General features: G+C 44.1%; 1 protein-coding gene across 3 annotated transcripts in view; it reads right to left on the bottom strand.

Moving 5' to 3' along the window:
- runx3 (RUNX family transcription factor 3) overlaps positions 1 to 11,887 on the bottom strand; it is a 45,931-nt gene extending 34,044 nt beyond the window's left edge. Inside the window, exons 1-2 of one of the 3 annotated variants that reach the window (XM_005738948.1) lie at positions 11,667 to 11,887; positions 11,188 to 11,300 (exon numbers count right to left, since the gene is read on the bottom strand). In XM_005738948.1, the coding sequence (XP_005739005.1) occupies positions 11,188 to 11,245 (58 nt within the window). In that variant the 5' untranslated portion in view covers positions 11,246 to 11,300; positions 11,667 to 11,887. Of the gene's footprint in view, positions 1 to 771; positions 836 to 1,542; positions 1,600 to 11,187; positions 11,301 to 11,666 lie in introns of those variants that run through there. The other 2 variants (XM_005738949.2, XM_005738950.2) reach the window with 2 other exon arrangements.
- Between the last annotated feature and the right edge of the window lie 4,818 nt (positions 11,888 to 16,705).

The raw sequence follows: 16,705 nt of genomic DNA, 5'->3' as shown, positions 1-16,705 counted from the left end.
GCTGCGGGGCACCACTTTTTGGGCTATATTGTTTAGTATGACCTGAAGAAGCTTTTTGATATTCAGGGTGATTTGTAACGTGGAACAAAATGCAAAGCCTTAAACTGGAGGCATATAGGCTTGTATACTCCACAAGAGCACCAGTATACGTTTCTCATAATGCTGATGATGATGGACAAAAGGCCTTGAAAATGTGCCCTGCTCTACTTTTACTGAAGGACAGATTGCATTTTTTTCTTTCTTTATTTACCCGAGTAAGTCAGTATAACTTTTAAATCTAAATGAGACCCATAAATACGTCAACTCCCCTATTTTTTTTCAGTTGTGGTTTTTAGTGTGAGCTATAATCATTTCTCATCTTTCTTTGTCTCCGTGTCTCTGTCTATTTGTGTGTAACGACACACACACACAAACACATATGCACACAAATGCACAGTGTTTCTCCTTTTCTGGCGAGAGCTTCTGATGCAAGGACGGCAATCTGTAATCTGTAGTAATTGCATGTTGCAGAAAAACATTTTTCCGCTGTGGTAATCGCTGCAATATGTGCAGTTGTGTTGCCAAAGTGACAGCACCCCCACCCCCTACAGTTTCTCTCTCTCACACACACATGCAGACACACACACAGACTGTCCTCAATCACTTTGACTTTGCCAAATGTGGCCGAAATTTTGGAGAGTGCTCCTCTCCTCACGGGCAGACAGGAAAAGAGACGAGCAAATGTAGTAGTGTGAGTGGTAAACACACACACGCACACACTTGTGTACACACCTGTGCCGCTGTCATGCTGCTGCATTCACCTTCTGCAAAAGATTTACAGTTCCTGACAGTGACAGTTTAACTGCCATGCAGCCCCGGTGCCAGAGCCGTGCCAGAGCCCAGCTGCCGCACACAGATCGGCAGACAAATCTTTCACAGGAGCCACATCAATTCACTTGCCTGTCTCCGTTTTACCAGGTATCGCACAGTGCGAGCAGGTGACATTAACACGAGTCCGACTCTAATCCCCTGATCTTGTTTGTAAAGTTGTCTCGGAGAGCCGAGTTCCTCCTGATTACTGGAAGTTGCACACGTATTAAATTCAGGCGGTGCAGTGACGGTCTGTGGCTGAACCAATGATGCGCGTTGATGCTAACCATCGTCTACCATTTTCAACACGCTGACACCAACATCTACTCGACTCTGTTGGACTGTGGCTCGGGTTTATGAGGTCATCACCACCGTGAGACCGAGGGCAAACTATGGTGTGTGTGCAGAAGAAAAAACCCAACACAGCTTAGTTGCTTCACTTCATACTGCCTCAGCAGAGAATCTCTCTCGCTCTCCGGCTGTCTGTCATTTCAGCCCAGCAAAGCAGCGACACACGTTTATGATATCATTACTCACCGCGTCATCGCCCCCTTTTGACCAACAGAGCCCCCAAAGTATGTCAGCCCCGGCTGTGTCACCACACACACCTACTAGAAGGACAGCTAATACTCAGAGACATTTATAGATACACAGCACAGACACCAAGATTGCAACCAGACTGTGTGTGCAAACCTTTTCCTCTCTGGGCTGCTACTCTGACTGCTGAAGCCATCCAACCTCCCAGCAGTTGAACTTCCCTGTGTCTCTAATGGAGTCTCTCTGTCAGATCAAACAGCTCCCACTGGCGAGGAGAGGAGACAGATCGCAGCGCTGGAAGCCGTTCAGTCTGACAGCCCAAACACGTTTGACTGGCAACGCAGCCTGCGTCTACTCTTCCATCGCTGGAGATCCCACACAAATATAGTAGCGCCACCAGAGAGGGGAAAAGGGGGTGAAGAGCAGGGAGGGGGTAAAGGAGCCCGTCAGCTCAGAAAATAAGTTGTGAGGCGTCCCGCTCGCACAAAAGCAAAGCCCAAAAGCTCGGCTTTTTCTCAAAATGAAATCGCATGTGAGCCGAATATTAGGAAGTGCACATGGCTTCCAGCAACCACCAAGCCATTATAGCAGAGGCTGTAAACCACATTTTCACCAGCAGACAATGCCTCTTTGTGCGTGTTGTGTGGCGGTCCCCACTCGATGGCTCTCAAAGAGAAACGCTACATGTTTAAAAGCTAAAGAGAAGTATAGCTGATGAAGAGCAAGTGTCACTTTTAATATCTGGTTAATTAGTGGCAGTCGTGACAGGAGGGGCGAGCAAGACAGTCTGCCCTCGTTTAGCCCCATGGCGAGGGAAACCTTTGATGTGGTTGCACATGGAATGCTGTTGTTCATTCCTCTCTGCAACAAAAGCCACATGTTTTACTTTTTGAGACGAGGTTTCTGTTACTTTAAACTGTGAAGGAGCACGGCAAGGTATGTAACGTGTGACACGAACGGCACGAATGCTGACAGGCAAAACGCACGAATGTTTTGTTATTAGCAGTGTTGTGCATTTAAAATCAAAAGCCTTAGTCATCACTGCTCGCTGTGCATGTGCACACATTCAAAGTCGCTTTACGGGGACACACAAATCCAGACAATGTTCATGTTTTTGACTTTTAAGCTGTTGTCATCAGCGTTCGTCTCTTCCAGCTCCTCTCGTCGCTGAAGGGACTCTCTCTCGAGGGTCATTCCAGGTTCTGTCACACTCATTCAAGTGCAGAGAGACTTCAAAGAGCCCCCAAATATTGAATTTGCATTTATTTCCCTCTTCAGAGGGTCAGCCTCCCGAGCACCATCTGACTCACTGCAGAATTCGACCAGATTTGAACAGGAACCCGGTGCTGGTTTCCTGACAAGTGTCCATGCCACTTTCCTCTGCAGACGTGAGACAACTCTTGGAAAGTACTCGACTGGCCCTCTGGGCTTTTCATCGTAAGGAAACAAGGGTGTGGTGGCCCTCAGCCTGCAAGCCAAACAGTTTTGGAAAGCACTTAGATGCATAATACTGTCATCCCTCATAAATTTAATCTTTTGCACAGTAAATTATTATTGTCAATCACTGCGATTGATTACAAAGTAATCCAAAAGAAAGTGAATTATCTCCAAATGTCACTCAGTCTTGCATGTAGCCATGTGTCTGTGTGTCTTTTTTGGGTCGATTCCCAGTTTTAGATTAAGTAAACTCAATTGAAGGCAAAAACTTATTTTCACTAGAGTTCTTCCATTCAAGTCATTACGCCAGTCAAATACTAGGTATAATTGTACTCCAGGAAACCATCCGCGGGTCTGAAGTGACTGAATGTTTCCTCTCATCATCTCCATCACTAATCAGCAGTGGCATTGCCCGAGTACAGTTAGCACCCCGGCCACGTGGAGCTTGCATAGTAAGGCAGGACTTTCCCTTCTTTGACTCAGAGCCTGAGGCGTCCATCGAGGCTTTGCTGTAACTGCACTCTAATCCCCTGATTGCTGTGTTTACGCCCGGCATGTCGCTGCTCCACGTCAAGGCGGCCACAGCTAACGACGAGCTAATGACACAACGATGACAAGGAGCGTTTGTAAACCCAATCAGTAGCCTCGAGTCTGGCTGCCTGGTGATTAGGTTAATCAAACTTTATACTGGCTGAAAGACTGGCTTGCTGTCTGCCTCTTATGTCATCACGCTGATTAAAGGGGAAAAGCTGTGTTCACGTCCATCAGGCTCGTCTGACACACACATACACACACACGTCTTTCTGCCAGGTTGGCAGTGTTAACAGATTCGCCTGTCTTACTATAAAAGTGGAAAGATGAATGCCTCCATTTAGCTGAGAACTTCATCTAACTTAACCAATCAGCTAGATAACCATGTAGCAAGAAACTAGATTAGCTATTTAAAAAAAAGTTAACAAATGAACAGATGACCAAAATAAAGATGCTAAATATATAACAAATAGTCAAAAAAGGCTAAAAAACACTTGAAATCGCTTACTACAAGTACACATACATAAGATGAAACTGTTACCTAACATTGTGGCTAATTAGAGGCTAACCATGTTGAAAGAGCTAGCTAAAATTCTAAATAACAATTTGGAAAATTCTTAGCTGTATGGATTCGTGGTTGAAAGGGCTAGACAGAAGAAACAATCTTGAAATGTTGCCTAAAATAATTGATAAGAATCTGAAATTGATGACTAAACATAAAGAGTAGCAACTAAAAGTAAGTAAACCAGTTCCTGTTGATACCTGAGACAGTGGTTTAAGTGTTGTCTCAATTTCACTGCCTCTTACCCGAATTCAGCCGAAATAGTCTTCAGCTCATGGATGGATAGATGTAAATGGTAAATGGCCTGTATTTATATAGCGCTTTACTAGTCCTTAAGGACCCTAAAGCGCTTTACACACTCAGTCATCCACCCATTCACACACACATTCACACACTGGTGACGGCAAGCTCCTTTTAGCCACAGCCACCCTGGGGCGCACTGACAGAGGCGAGGCTGCCGGACACTGGCGCCACCGGGCCCTCTGACCACCACCAGTAGAATGAGACATTTTGATAACTGAAAGCACACATCGTGATGAAGATGTAGTTTAACATTTCTTGAAAAGGTTTCTTGACTCCTTCTTACTGAGCTTTAGGGGCAGCCCAACTCCAGATGTTGGGGACCACTTCTACAACACTTCATATCTAACAGGATAAAATAAATTGAGTCTCTTTCCAAGTCACAAGATTTTCAAAGTTTTACAGTCTCACAGGAAATGCTTATTTGGTTACCACCATCTCAGTCCCGACATTACAGTAGTAACCACAGTACACAGTAGTCGGTTAAATATTTTTTTAAGCTTGCAACACCTTATAAAATCATGAAGGCGGTTGCTGATATTTTCCTGTTAAGTCCTGTGTGTGTTTAGTCACCATGTGGGTAATTCTGCTGGACTAAGGCATCAGGAGACCATATGTTAGTCCTGACCAGCTATTATGGTGAGGTCAGACAGCATTTACAGCGGGGAAAACGTCAAAGTCATCATGTTGACATGCACGGTCCTCTCTGAGTCAGCACGGGGAGGAGTCTGGCGGTGGACTTGGATATGTGCGTGCATGCAGCCTATACACATCGCCGCCGGTCTGTACGTTTACGCTCGTGACGGCTGCGATCGTGAGAACGGTATTTGCAGCAGACAGAGTGACCTCAGTGCAGACAGACTAAGGAGAAGAAATGGAGGGGCCACTTCTGCTGCACAGCTGAGGGGGAATCCCTGGCATGGTGTTTCCTACTGAAATAATACAGAAGTGAGCAGCTGCAGAGAAAGTACAGGCTCCCTGAGTTTACTTTAGGGCAAAAACCTGCTGCAGCACAGGGACAGGAGATCGTTATCTTAATTCTGCATGAAGTTTCACAATGTAGACAAATACGGGAATAATATACGGGCAGCATTTGTGGAGGAAGTAGATAGTAATTTTAAATTAATTTAAGGAAACATCTTTTTTTAAACGAGTAGTCAGACATTTTGGGAAATATACTGGAAGCAAAAACTTAATTGAGAAACAAAGCGTAAAACTAATTTTGGCTTTTGCAAGGGGGGGAGGGGGGCAAGTGTCAGACTGTTTCTTATCCAGACGCTGCGACTTCCTCGTCGCTGAGCGCTTCAAAAGACACAGAATCTGACCACAGAGCCGTCAGACACATGATGCCAACTGTCATTATTATTCTTTAGCTTTTGTAGCTATGAAATAAAACTGTTAAAGCCAGACGCAGGTTTGCCACACTTGCTAAGCTAAGCTAACTGGCAGTATCAATACTATGTGAGAGTGATATCAGTCATTACATCTCAGACAGTACGTTTTTCCCACGATGTCTGACTAATTCCTCAGTAATATGTTGGTCATAGTAATACATCTTTGTTTTGGGTTTTTTTCCCAATTTGCCCACCCCCACCCTCTTCAGTGCTAAAGACAAAAAGCACATTTAGTTGGCGCGTTACTGCAGCATCGTTACTCATCCGTTTCCCCCGATGAGCCTGAGAGAAAACTAAAATCCCATTTTTGAAATGCTCTTTCCACAAAAATCAATTCCCTGTGGTTAAAGTTATGTTTGAGGGGAGGGAAGAAGCAACCCAAAAAACATGTTTTATTGCAGCAATGACAATTAGCTGTATGTAAACAAGTCAAGAAAAAAAATTCTGGGAAAATGGAGGAAAATAGAGAATCAGAAAACATTTCATTGCCTGCAGCCGCTCACATCCTATCATTATCTGCATTTTTCCTCCACCGTAATTAAGTGTTTTCTTTATTGCTTATGGGAAGGAGGATAGGCTATAAGGATGTTTTGAGCACGATTAAAGTTGGTCATAATGAAGTGAAGATTCAGTGTGGAGGAAGGATTTTTGTCTGTGAAAAACACTGCCTTTAATCCTTCTGATGGTGACAGAATGAGTTGCTCTGATCTTTGCTAACCTTTCACACATGATAAAGTACTCTTTCTTTGCTCGCCATTTCATTTAAAAAAAAAAAAAAGAAGTTTCTGCCTGCTGATATGTTTCTGAACATGTGGGATCTCCATAAGTTTGAGTCAGTTTATGTGCCGCGGCGCAGACCCATGCCTGCCCATTAAAGTAATTTGTGGGTTAGAATGCGACTGTAATGTCAAAAACAAAAGTGCGCAGGAATCGGCGTTGTGCTTAGTCACAGGCAGTTTTTGCTTCACCTCTTTTACTGCCGCAGAAGAGATGCTGTCGACAACATCAGCCTAACGACAAAGGGAGGGGTCCGAACAACAAGTCCTCTTCATCTGAGTCAAGCGCAGGACACGGCTCTCTAATTGTAGCCAAGTCCCTGAAAGCAAACTAAGCCTGTGATGAAACAAATGCTTATTTCAGGTTTTACTAAGAATTGTTTATCTTATTTCCAGTTTTGCCGAAAATTGCAAGCAAATTCCATGCACCGGCATAATTGCTGCATAAATTTAGGTTAATAATACATAAATTAGCTAACAATAATACTCCTGTTTTTTCTGCAATCCCAGCCTTACCATGTAATAAGCTATGAGGCCGGCCTGTGGTTTAGGGCGTAGGTTTAAAACAAAATTAAATAGCCAAATTGCAAGAGGAGCTTTTCCTTAATTTAGCTGTCCGCTGTGCAGGATGAATGAGATCATGAAGAGTCTAATAACAGTTTGGATTTAATCATTTTAACGTATGAAATATCATCAGTGAAGCAAATTAACCGTAAAGAGATGACTCACCAAAGTTGAAGAGACTCATCCGGTATGGGCATTACTTTTTAGAAATAAAGCTCGAGAGTTTTATATTGTGATCATTTCCACCTCATTATCCAATTACAAGTCTGCATATTTTCCTCCAGACATATAGTTTGTTCCCGAAGAAGTTGGTCTAGACATCATAAATTCCTCTGACATCGCTTGCATCATATCAGGAAATTTTTCAGTCATTTTTTTAAAAAACGCTCTGTAATTCTTATGTAAGACTATAGTGCATTTTCAGTTCTCTTGCTTCAAACGTCAGATGTCTCTCGGTAACACACCCGCAGGAAGTTTATTGCTTTCACAGCAGCAATGCACGGTCAGATCAGAGTTTAACGTGCGAGGAGCCGAGTCGCGCAGCAGCCTCGGATCGTTTGCACCCTTCGCAGGATGCCGGTTCGCAGCCAGCACACCTCCAGTTTACTTTCCAGCAGATTCACAGAAACATGCCGGGAGTGTTTATTGAAAGAAGTTGCTCAACCTTTCAGAGCGCTTTTTTATTTTTTTAAAGTCAGAGAAACCTTTAAAAACAAAAATCCATATTATCAGATTGGCTGCAAAGAATTTGGCCCCTGTGGTCGCTTGCTAACCACCAGAAAATTGTATTTACTACTACACTTAACACAGCTTTAACCTTGACCAGTGCAGAGCCGCTGTTTTCAGCCAAAAGTCTGCAAGGGCGGAGGCACGTTTAGGATTAGTCGACCACATAATCAGCACGCCCCTCTGCGTGCTCTACCTGGAAGCCATCTTACTGGCAACCCTCCCGCTCCCCACCTCCTCCCACTAAAAGTGTGCCCCATAACGTTGTGTTGACAGCCGGTGAAAGCAGCGAGACGGACCAAAAAGTAAATAAGTACCTCCAAAAACATTTACAGCCCTAATCAAGTCCAGAGCGCTGCTTCCATCCAATATGCCTTCAGAGTTTTATAAATAGATATTACACTGGGCTAAATTGGAGACAGGATTTCGCCGCTCTGTGGCTGTCATGCGTTTTCTATTATTTGCTTTCACTTTAAAATATTGGAACTCTTAATATCTTGTTACAGATTTCAGCCAGCTCAGCCAGTCTTTTTGTTTTGGCGTCACTCGGGGGCCTCGCACTCGGCAGGATTTTGAACGGGCTCCAATCAAGCATGTTAATTTAAGAGAGGAGAAAAAAACATTCACCATGTGACTTGTTATTAATAAATTCAGCAGAGGCCGGCCATGTGTTCAGTTAAATTTATAGCCATTTTTTTGAGCTACTGTATAAGGCCTTTTTATTTGTCAGTGGTTCTGAGGCAGAAATTCATCGTACGTTTTATCCTCTGTGAATGATTCATTTTGATGCATATAAAGGGTATTTTTCTCATACTGCCTTTTTCCCCTTTCTAACACTTGTAGAGCAAACAAGACCACCTCCCAGAAGCCTCGAAAATACAACTCATTCTCACATACGAGCCTTCACTTCAATTCACGCAGCTCAATAAGCCAAACATATAAAACCATTCCCACCCTAATAAACTGAGGCCTTTTTCTCCGCCACAAAGGGAGCTGGCTCCCAAGAGTGTTAAAAAAAATCAAATGGGACTCTTGAATGTAAAACAGCCTGCAGGGAACACAGCGGCCCTTCCAAGTGGAGGGAAATGTGGTGACAGCTACTGAGCCAAGGAAATGACCCAGCACACAGCTGCTGTAAGGCAGGTACCCCACCTGATGCAAACGCTGCCAGCACTAAGTCAGTAAAGTTTATACAACCCTGCTTCACGGGGGGGAAGTCCAGTGCTTTTTTTTAGGAGCTACCGAGTTTTTTGGTTTTTTTTGTTTTTTCAAAAGGTCTCAGAAATGCTGCTTTCTGATTAAATAGTGGTGCTGATGTGTAAGGGTTAGCAGGTGTAGCCTCATTGTGGTTTTTATCAGCAAACTGCAGCAGCTCTGCGAGTCTGCATCAGATTACCATGTCGCAAAGCTCTCCCCGTTGCTGCCTGTTTCTTTCACAACGTGCTATCAGACTATTAGCTTTTTCTTGTGATCTATACAAAGTTAAAGTTGACGAGAGCAACGGTGTCTGTTCCCTTTGTGCGTGTGTTGTGCGCTCATGTGTGTCTCAGTGTGTGTTTGTGTCTCCATGAACTTTAGCGGAGGACTGAGGTTTCTGAGGTGAGGCGTCCTCTCGCTTCTCACGCGAAGTGCATCTGATGTTGCACATCACATGTGTCGTCTGTCTGCTCTGTGAGATCGGTTGAAATATCTAAAGTTACCGAAATAACACTTATAGACCGAAACCGTCTGTGTATGGTGCTGATATTTTTGTTACAGTCTTTGTTTCTTTTTAGCTCCAATGAAAATGTAACATGATTTGAAACAACAAGACATGTTAAAGATCAGAATGATCTTGGATGACTGTGTTTTTCTAAATGAATAAGATGCTAGTATTTCCTGACATCTGAGGAGATGAATGCAGTATTTCCATAAGCTTCACGTCACACTGCATTAAAGTCAGAGCTCAGGAAGCCAGACATTTAACAGTCTTCTTGATTTTCTGTAACCGTTCCTCTTAATTTCAGTTTGATTTGAGTCTAAAAAAGAGAGCATTGGCCAAATTGCTTTGCCTGTGTAATGCAAGTTGTTAAACTAACCGCTGGGGTATTTTGCTTACATGAGGTAGTCCTGGTTGGAAATGCTTTCAGATTGAACTGGGGGATTTAATGAGTCTTGGCCTTTGTTCTCGTGCAGTTCGGTTTCAGTCTCCTGACAGAGCGAATTGTAAAAGGATATTGCATGTTCACTAATGATTTCCAATGGTTGATCACCATTTTAAATGCTCGTCTCTTCTTTTCCCCACCCTTCTGACCTACTGTCTCCTTCTGCCACCTCAGTGCTCTGCTGGGGTTCAAAAACAAAAAGAAAATCAGGTCCCCCGAAAGCACATTACGTTAGAGGTTAAAAGACAGCAGGCGTGAACCCTGAAGTTGGTGACACACTGATCTGTAAAACGGTGAGGAGATAAAGGGATGCAGATCCAGCGGTTAAAGAGAAGAAAAGGGGGGCCTGAGCTTGTCATGAGGAAACTATAAATGCCTGAGTGTGTGTAGAAGCTGTGAGAACACTAGAACATCATCTCCTGTCACTGCGGTTCCACTGAGGATATCAGAGGATTGCTCTCATGTGAGACACAGATGTACAGAGTGTGTGAGGCTCTGCAGATTTTAAGATATACTCTGCAAACAATTACCAACTGGTAGTGCTTCTCCTGTGGCTGTCTCTAATTAACACGGCAACAAGGCCTTAATTGGGGGGGCGGGGGTATCTCCTTTTTTTCCCTATTGCCTCTCAGCGGCTGTCTCGGTGGCTGTTTGAGGAACAGTAAGAAAAACTCGGCCACCGTCGGATTAACAACTCGAGTGTCAACGCTGCTTCGTCTCAGTGTTTTTCACGACTTACGGGAATAAACAGGATGGGGACTGAAATCAGGTAAACGTTGCGCTCTCGCTCTCCATCTCGAGAGCTTAACTGCAAATAAAAAGCCGCCTGATTGGAATTGCCATGGCAACAAATGGCTTCTTCACTGAGGCTCGTCGCCGAGCATAGTGCACTCACCTCACCGCACAGACCAAAAGTACCTCCTGGAAGTAAAGCAGAGAGAGCCTAATATGTTTTTTCTTTTCTCTTTTATTGTATTGCCGTGTTCCAGTAAGGGGCCCAGTCACATGGAGCCTCTGAGCTCGTATTCTCACTGAGAGAGCGCCGAGTTTCACTTGATAATGAATGTCTGTGGTGAGAATCCCATTATGGCGCTACTCCATCAAGCCTACAGAAAACACAGGAGCTGAGAGGCCTTTATGGGACATATCAGATGAGAGCTACTGTGCAAATCACACCCTCCTTTATGAAGCTATTTCACAGCACACGTGACAGACAGATAAATGCATTCAAACGCTACAAGAAGCAACTCTCACATTTCACTGTGGAACTGTCAGTGCTTTTTTTGTCAAACTGACAGCACTGCACGTTGAAAACAATGGTCAGAGGGTGAGCAGAGCAGAGTGGAGAGGGCAGGATCAGCACTTACCTCTTAGTAGACTGCTGCTGTAGTTGGAGAAGGAGTCAAAGATGCTGTTGGATGCCATGACAGAGAAGCCAGAATGGTGTGGAGCCCTCGCTGAAGTCAATCTCCACAGACTTCTGAGAGAGGGGGGCAAGAAACAGGAGGATTGAAACACAAAAATAAAAGTGTAGCATAAAAAGAAGTGAGGGGAGGAAGGAGAGCACAAGAGGACAAAACTCCTGGAGCTCCGAGACTCTTTGCAACCAAGAATCTAGGGTTTGTGACTACCACAGGAATCCCAAGCCACAAGCTTGCAGAGAGAGCAGCAGCATGTGTTAGCAGCAGCACCACAAGACATTTGAGAGAGAGAGAAGTGAAGAGAAGAGGGTCAGAGGCAGAAAGAAAGAAGAAACAGAAGAAACAGCAAATGTGGTTGAGAGAAAAACAGTTTAAACAAAGGCAGGCATCAACACTTGGGTCTCCAGGTGCGGAGGTGGACTCACCAGGGCTGGAGATAAGAGGGGGCCCCACCTAACGGTGCCCGGGTGGCGTAAGCAGGCTGACGGGGGCGGGGGGCCGCTTTTGTGGTGGTCTGTCAGCGGCCTGAAGGTCTGAGGTTAGCCAGCTAGCTTGTTAGCGTGGTCTGTCTCTTTCTCTTCCACGATGGTGGCGGCCTGACTGGAGCGTCAGTGCTAGTAAAAGGCTAAAAGCCACAGTCTATCTGCATCCTCCTCGCCATCCTCCACACAGACACACACTCCCCTCCGTGAGTGGTGGAGCCCACGTCACATGTCACGTGAGGTCACCGGGCCTTTCCCTCCCACCCTCCTTCCCCTCCCTCCCGTCTTCTCCTATCGTCTTTGCCTTTTCTCTGGTTTCTCTTTTTCGGGTTGTACTTTCCATGGTTCTTCTTCTCTGACTCGCCGTCTTCATTCTCACTTTTCATTGGTCGTCCAAGTTTTGGAAATATTCTATTTTCTTTTGAGTTCAAACCAGGCAGCGGCCTGCGTCGCTGTGGCTCACTGAGGTTTGCAGAAAGAGCACTAAAAACCACTGCAGAGGAGCTGGAGAGACATTCAGATGTATTAAGCCCAAGACAAACACAGGAGAGAGAAAAAGACAGGACTGAATCAGATGAGGAGAAATAGAAAATGAGAGATAGCTGTGGCTTGAGGAGACAGGAAAGTGTTGTCTCTAACTGCCGAACAACACTGAGCATGCTGTGTATACTGTGTATGTGTGTCCTGTGCTAGTTTTATGTTTGTCTGACTCACGGCACATCTGTGTTTGTAAGAACCGGTGGTTTTGGGCCTGCAAAACCTCCACCCTCACTTACCACTTGATAGTATCATAATCTTAGTCTCATCAGAAGCCGAACGGCTCGACTCTGCCCGGGTTCTCTCCTCTGCCATCAGCCTTTGAAGTTCCCTTTTTTCTCTCTTTATTTTGCCCTCTTTTATATTCATGTACATTTAATTCTCACACAGCTGAACCTGCATAATGCAAAAATAAAACTTTGTGTCCACGTCACAAAATCTTTAAATATTAATTATATGCGTCCCTTTTTTTTTCTAACCTGAACTTCCTTATGCAATACAAAAGATATTTTTATAAAACTTTAGTATTTGCGGGCAACTGAAGTCTCTTTCCCCTGTGAAAGTGCAAAGCGATTTAACCTGATTGTGGTTTTCACACTTTTTCATTTTCTGGGTTGAATTTAAGAACGGAAAAGTGTTCACTGATGTGGCTGCTTGTACTACCCGAACGACGTGAGCCCAATATGTGATAGCATATCACATATTGGGTTATTTTTGGAGATTTTGAACTATTTATTTGGAAGTTTCATCTGTAGTTATGAGCAAAACAGGAAATGGTTCATGTAGTTTCAGACTGCGAGAGAAATTAAGGCGCGGCACGACAGGCAAAAAGATAGTTAACAGAGATTTTGTTTCTACGGTATATTTTGTTTCAGACCGGTGGGAAGAAGATATCAAAACAAACCATCAGGTGATATTGATGCAAATTAGAGCATAATTAATGAGATAGAATCATCACTGAGTAAATTCTCATGGTGTTATCTGTCACTTCATTTCTATTGAAGATGCATGTGCATATCTCCATATCTAAGCTGTGTTCTCAAAATGACTTTGTTCACATGCACTTGGCTGTGCATCACCTCAACTTTAATACACCAAATGTTCTTTTATTTGGTCTATAGCCTCAAACTTTCTGTTTTGTTGTTGACAGTGTTTTATTATTTATGAAGGAAAGATAAAATATTTTCTATGTCTTTTTTCTTTTTACACCTTAGACTGTACCAAAAAAAGAAACCGTGCTCTAAAATGAAAGTTTCAGAATGAACTTTGCACCTGACGTTATTCGCTGTTTACATCTCCTGGGGAAACTATGCAAATCGTGCTTACTTATGTAGACAGATAGCTCTTCATGTGCGTATTGGAAATAGTCAAACTATTTTTAATATTTCCATGTGAGTTCGTTTTTTTTACCCGTGGTGGCTCTCGTTAGCAGAGTTACTGTGTGCAGCCATACTGTTAGGCTGCGATCTTGCAGCACAGCATCTGCATGTGTGTGCAAATAACTGGCATTTGCAGACCTCTGGGATGCTCACTTCCTCTCTCCTTTCTCCTGTCTCCCAGTGACACACTGACCATGTCTGGCCATGGGACAACAGACCCAAACCACCGTCTGGTCACTCATGTGACCCACTCGCTTTCCCTGGAAACCTGTGTGTGTGTGTGCGCGCGCGCGTGTGTGTGTGCATGTTTCTGTTCTGTTTCTGCTTCACACCTCGTTGTGTATGGATGTCAGCCCACATCTGCTAATTGCTGGACAAACCTGCTGCATGGACCACAGCATGTGTTTGTATGTGTATATACAGTACCATGTTCTGAACGTGTGTGTGTGTGTGAGAGAGAGAGAGAGGGAGAGCTTGCCGCTCTTCCTGGTAGGCCGCACTGCCCTGTAAATGAGCAGTTGCCGTTGAGTTAGGCGGCAGCGCGGGCTAAATGACACGGCGTGTCAGCGAGTGTGGCCGAACGCTGAGGCCACAGCCGTGGCCCCAGGGCTTTTATCAGTCCGTCCATGCGGCCACTATAGGCCTCTGACTTAACCTCACACACAGCGGAGCTTCCTCTTCTAACACCTCTCCTGCCTCCCGACATGGCCTCGGCCCTGGCCTGCCAGCCCTGACAGATTACAGCTCTATGTCTCCCTGCTGAACAAGAGGTAGTGTTGTCACACAGGCCCGGAGGGCAAAACCTGCAAGTCCACAGACGGGGTTTCCAGACCTTTATGCTGTATTATACTTTAGAGTCTTGAGCTTCAGCCCAAGGAGGTTGGACCCCAACCCATCTTCAAACCCTAACCTTAAATGTTGTTTTGTTTCTTTAAAAAAAAGAATAACTTTTGATGAGTGTCAGTTAAAATTTTTAGCTTCTTTGGGGTCACAGGCGGGGGTTCGGTTTGGTTGGTTTGGAGCCGGGGGTCTCCCGCCTTCTGCGTTGGTCTCGTCCGTGTTTGCTGGAGTGCAGCGTACTGGTTTCACAGTACAGAGCCTCGTGGTTGTTTCGGTTTATAATCATTTTATGTGGCTGTATTTGTGCAAGCGAGACATGCTGCTGGTAATAAGTCATGTTTTCTTCTTCAGATTTCATTAAAGTGAGAAATATATTTTTCTGCTATTTGTTTCCAAAAAGGCAGACTGCTTTAGATTATTGTCAATTTCCTTGTTTTTGTCCGCTTGTGGAAACAAAGACACTGCATCTGGATTTTTACTGAGAAATAAAGGAAAAGCTAAAAAAACAAAAACACACACACACACACACACATATATATATGCAAAGAGCCATCCCACAGCATTGTGCAAGAATGGGAACTAGCTCCTGCTGTCCAAACTTGACATTTGAAGAAAGCGCCGGAGTCGAGGCCTCAGTCTACTGTGTGTTTTTTCTTCTTTGTCTAGGTAAACATCTGCTTCATGTTTTGAAATGTATCTCATGGCTTTGCACTGCCCATGACCGTGAGGGGAAAATAGTCTCAAGATCATTGTGGCCGTCTTCCTCTCAATTCTTTTTTTCCCCTGCCCAGGCCTTGTTTATCAAGCCCCTGTATTTAAGCTTAATATAACTCCTGTTTTGCTGAGAAAACTGTGGTGGTTTAATCACTGTCAGTGGTCCTACGCCTCTCGGGTGTGGCTCGCAAGCAAAAAGGACTCAGTGCGGTCGTGCGTCCAGCTGCAAAGGGGCTTATTTTGTGGTCTAAAAATTGCAGGCTTCCCCATATGTTCCCCATAAACGTGGAATGCAGCGTGGGACTTGAGGAGGCTTTTATAATGAAGTGGCCGTCATTGCATCAAACACCATGATCCTGCCTGCGCTCTAGGATAGGCCATGGGAGCCCATTTTTGGGCTGCGTACACGGGTCCAATGTCCTGACTTCTCACTCACACCTCATTTCCCTGATTTTCTTTTAATTATGTTACAATGCTCATTCCACCTACCTGTGTCCCAGTTTGCTTTCAGTACTCAGAGTCAAAATTCCCCGTCAAATTACAGTAAAGTAGTGGTGGTGTCATTTGACAGCATTAAACTGGTATTTTACAGTGTGTCTACCGTAATAACAAGTTTCTTACTTTTTGTTTTGTATTCTGCGTGAATAATGTGTTACGATGGGGTGTTATGCTGTAAATTAACAGTTTTTTTAATTATTAGTGTAAAGACACTGAATGTTCTCAACCTTAAATGCTGTTTTTAAACACAAAATAACTGAAATAACTTCACAGCATTTCCAAATTAATTATTTGAACTCGAGCATTTTACATTTCCATGACTCCCAGGCCGTCAACAAGGAAAAAAACTTTGTTATATTGTAAAATGTAAAGTGTCTTCCTGTTAATCTTCTATTTCCCTGCAAAGAACAGGGAATTATCGTAAAAAAAATCCTTTCTTTTTACAGAAAGTTAGTAAAACGTGAGCTTGATCTGCTTAAACGTTTAAGTTAGAGTGCTTTTGGTGTACAGCGGTTTTTTACAGTGTGTCATTTATTAACTTGCCCATATTTCATGTAAAAATAGCCTCCGAGACAAAACCTTTTACATATAACTCCAAACACTTCTGGAAATTCTCAAGCACTGGCACTCCAAAGAGGAAGTGGGCATCGGACCTTGTAAGAGACAAATAAAAAAAGTAAAACATTCCTAACGTGTCACACTTCAAATAAACCGGGAAGCAGCTGAGCAGCCCGAGCTGTTATTCTAGAGAGTTCTTAGAAAAGAAAGTTGCAGCTGTGTGAGAAATTAGTTCAGTGTTACCAGCTCAGCATTAATCTGTAGTGTCTCTCTGTGTGTCTACATGCGTGTGTGCGCGCATGCATGCTTGTGTTGTTGTTTTCACTGTCAGCGAGGCACTCCCAGATGCAGCGGTTTCAGCATGCAGTATCACCGTTGGAAGCGATCGCCAGGCCCATTATTTATTTATTGGCTCCAGCAGACATGGAGACTGTGGTAACCGCACTGAGAGGAGGG

This window comes from Pundamilia nyererei, unplaced genomic scaffold (genome assembly GCF_000239375.1).
Source record: "Pundamilia nyererei isolate P.nyererei 1_Seehausen unplaced genomic scaffold, PunNye1.0 scaffold00088, whole genome shotgun sequence".
Lineage (NCBI taxonomy): Eukaryota > Metazoa > Chordata > Actinopteri > Cichliformes > Cichlidae > Pundamilia > Pundamilia nyererei.
This window is presented reverse-complemented; position numbering and strand designations above follow the sequence as displayed.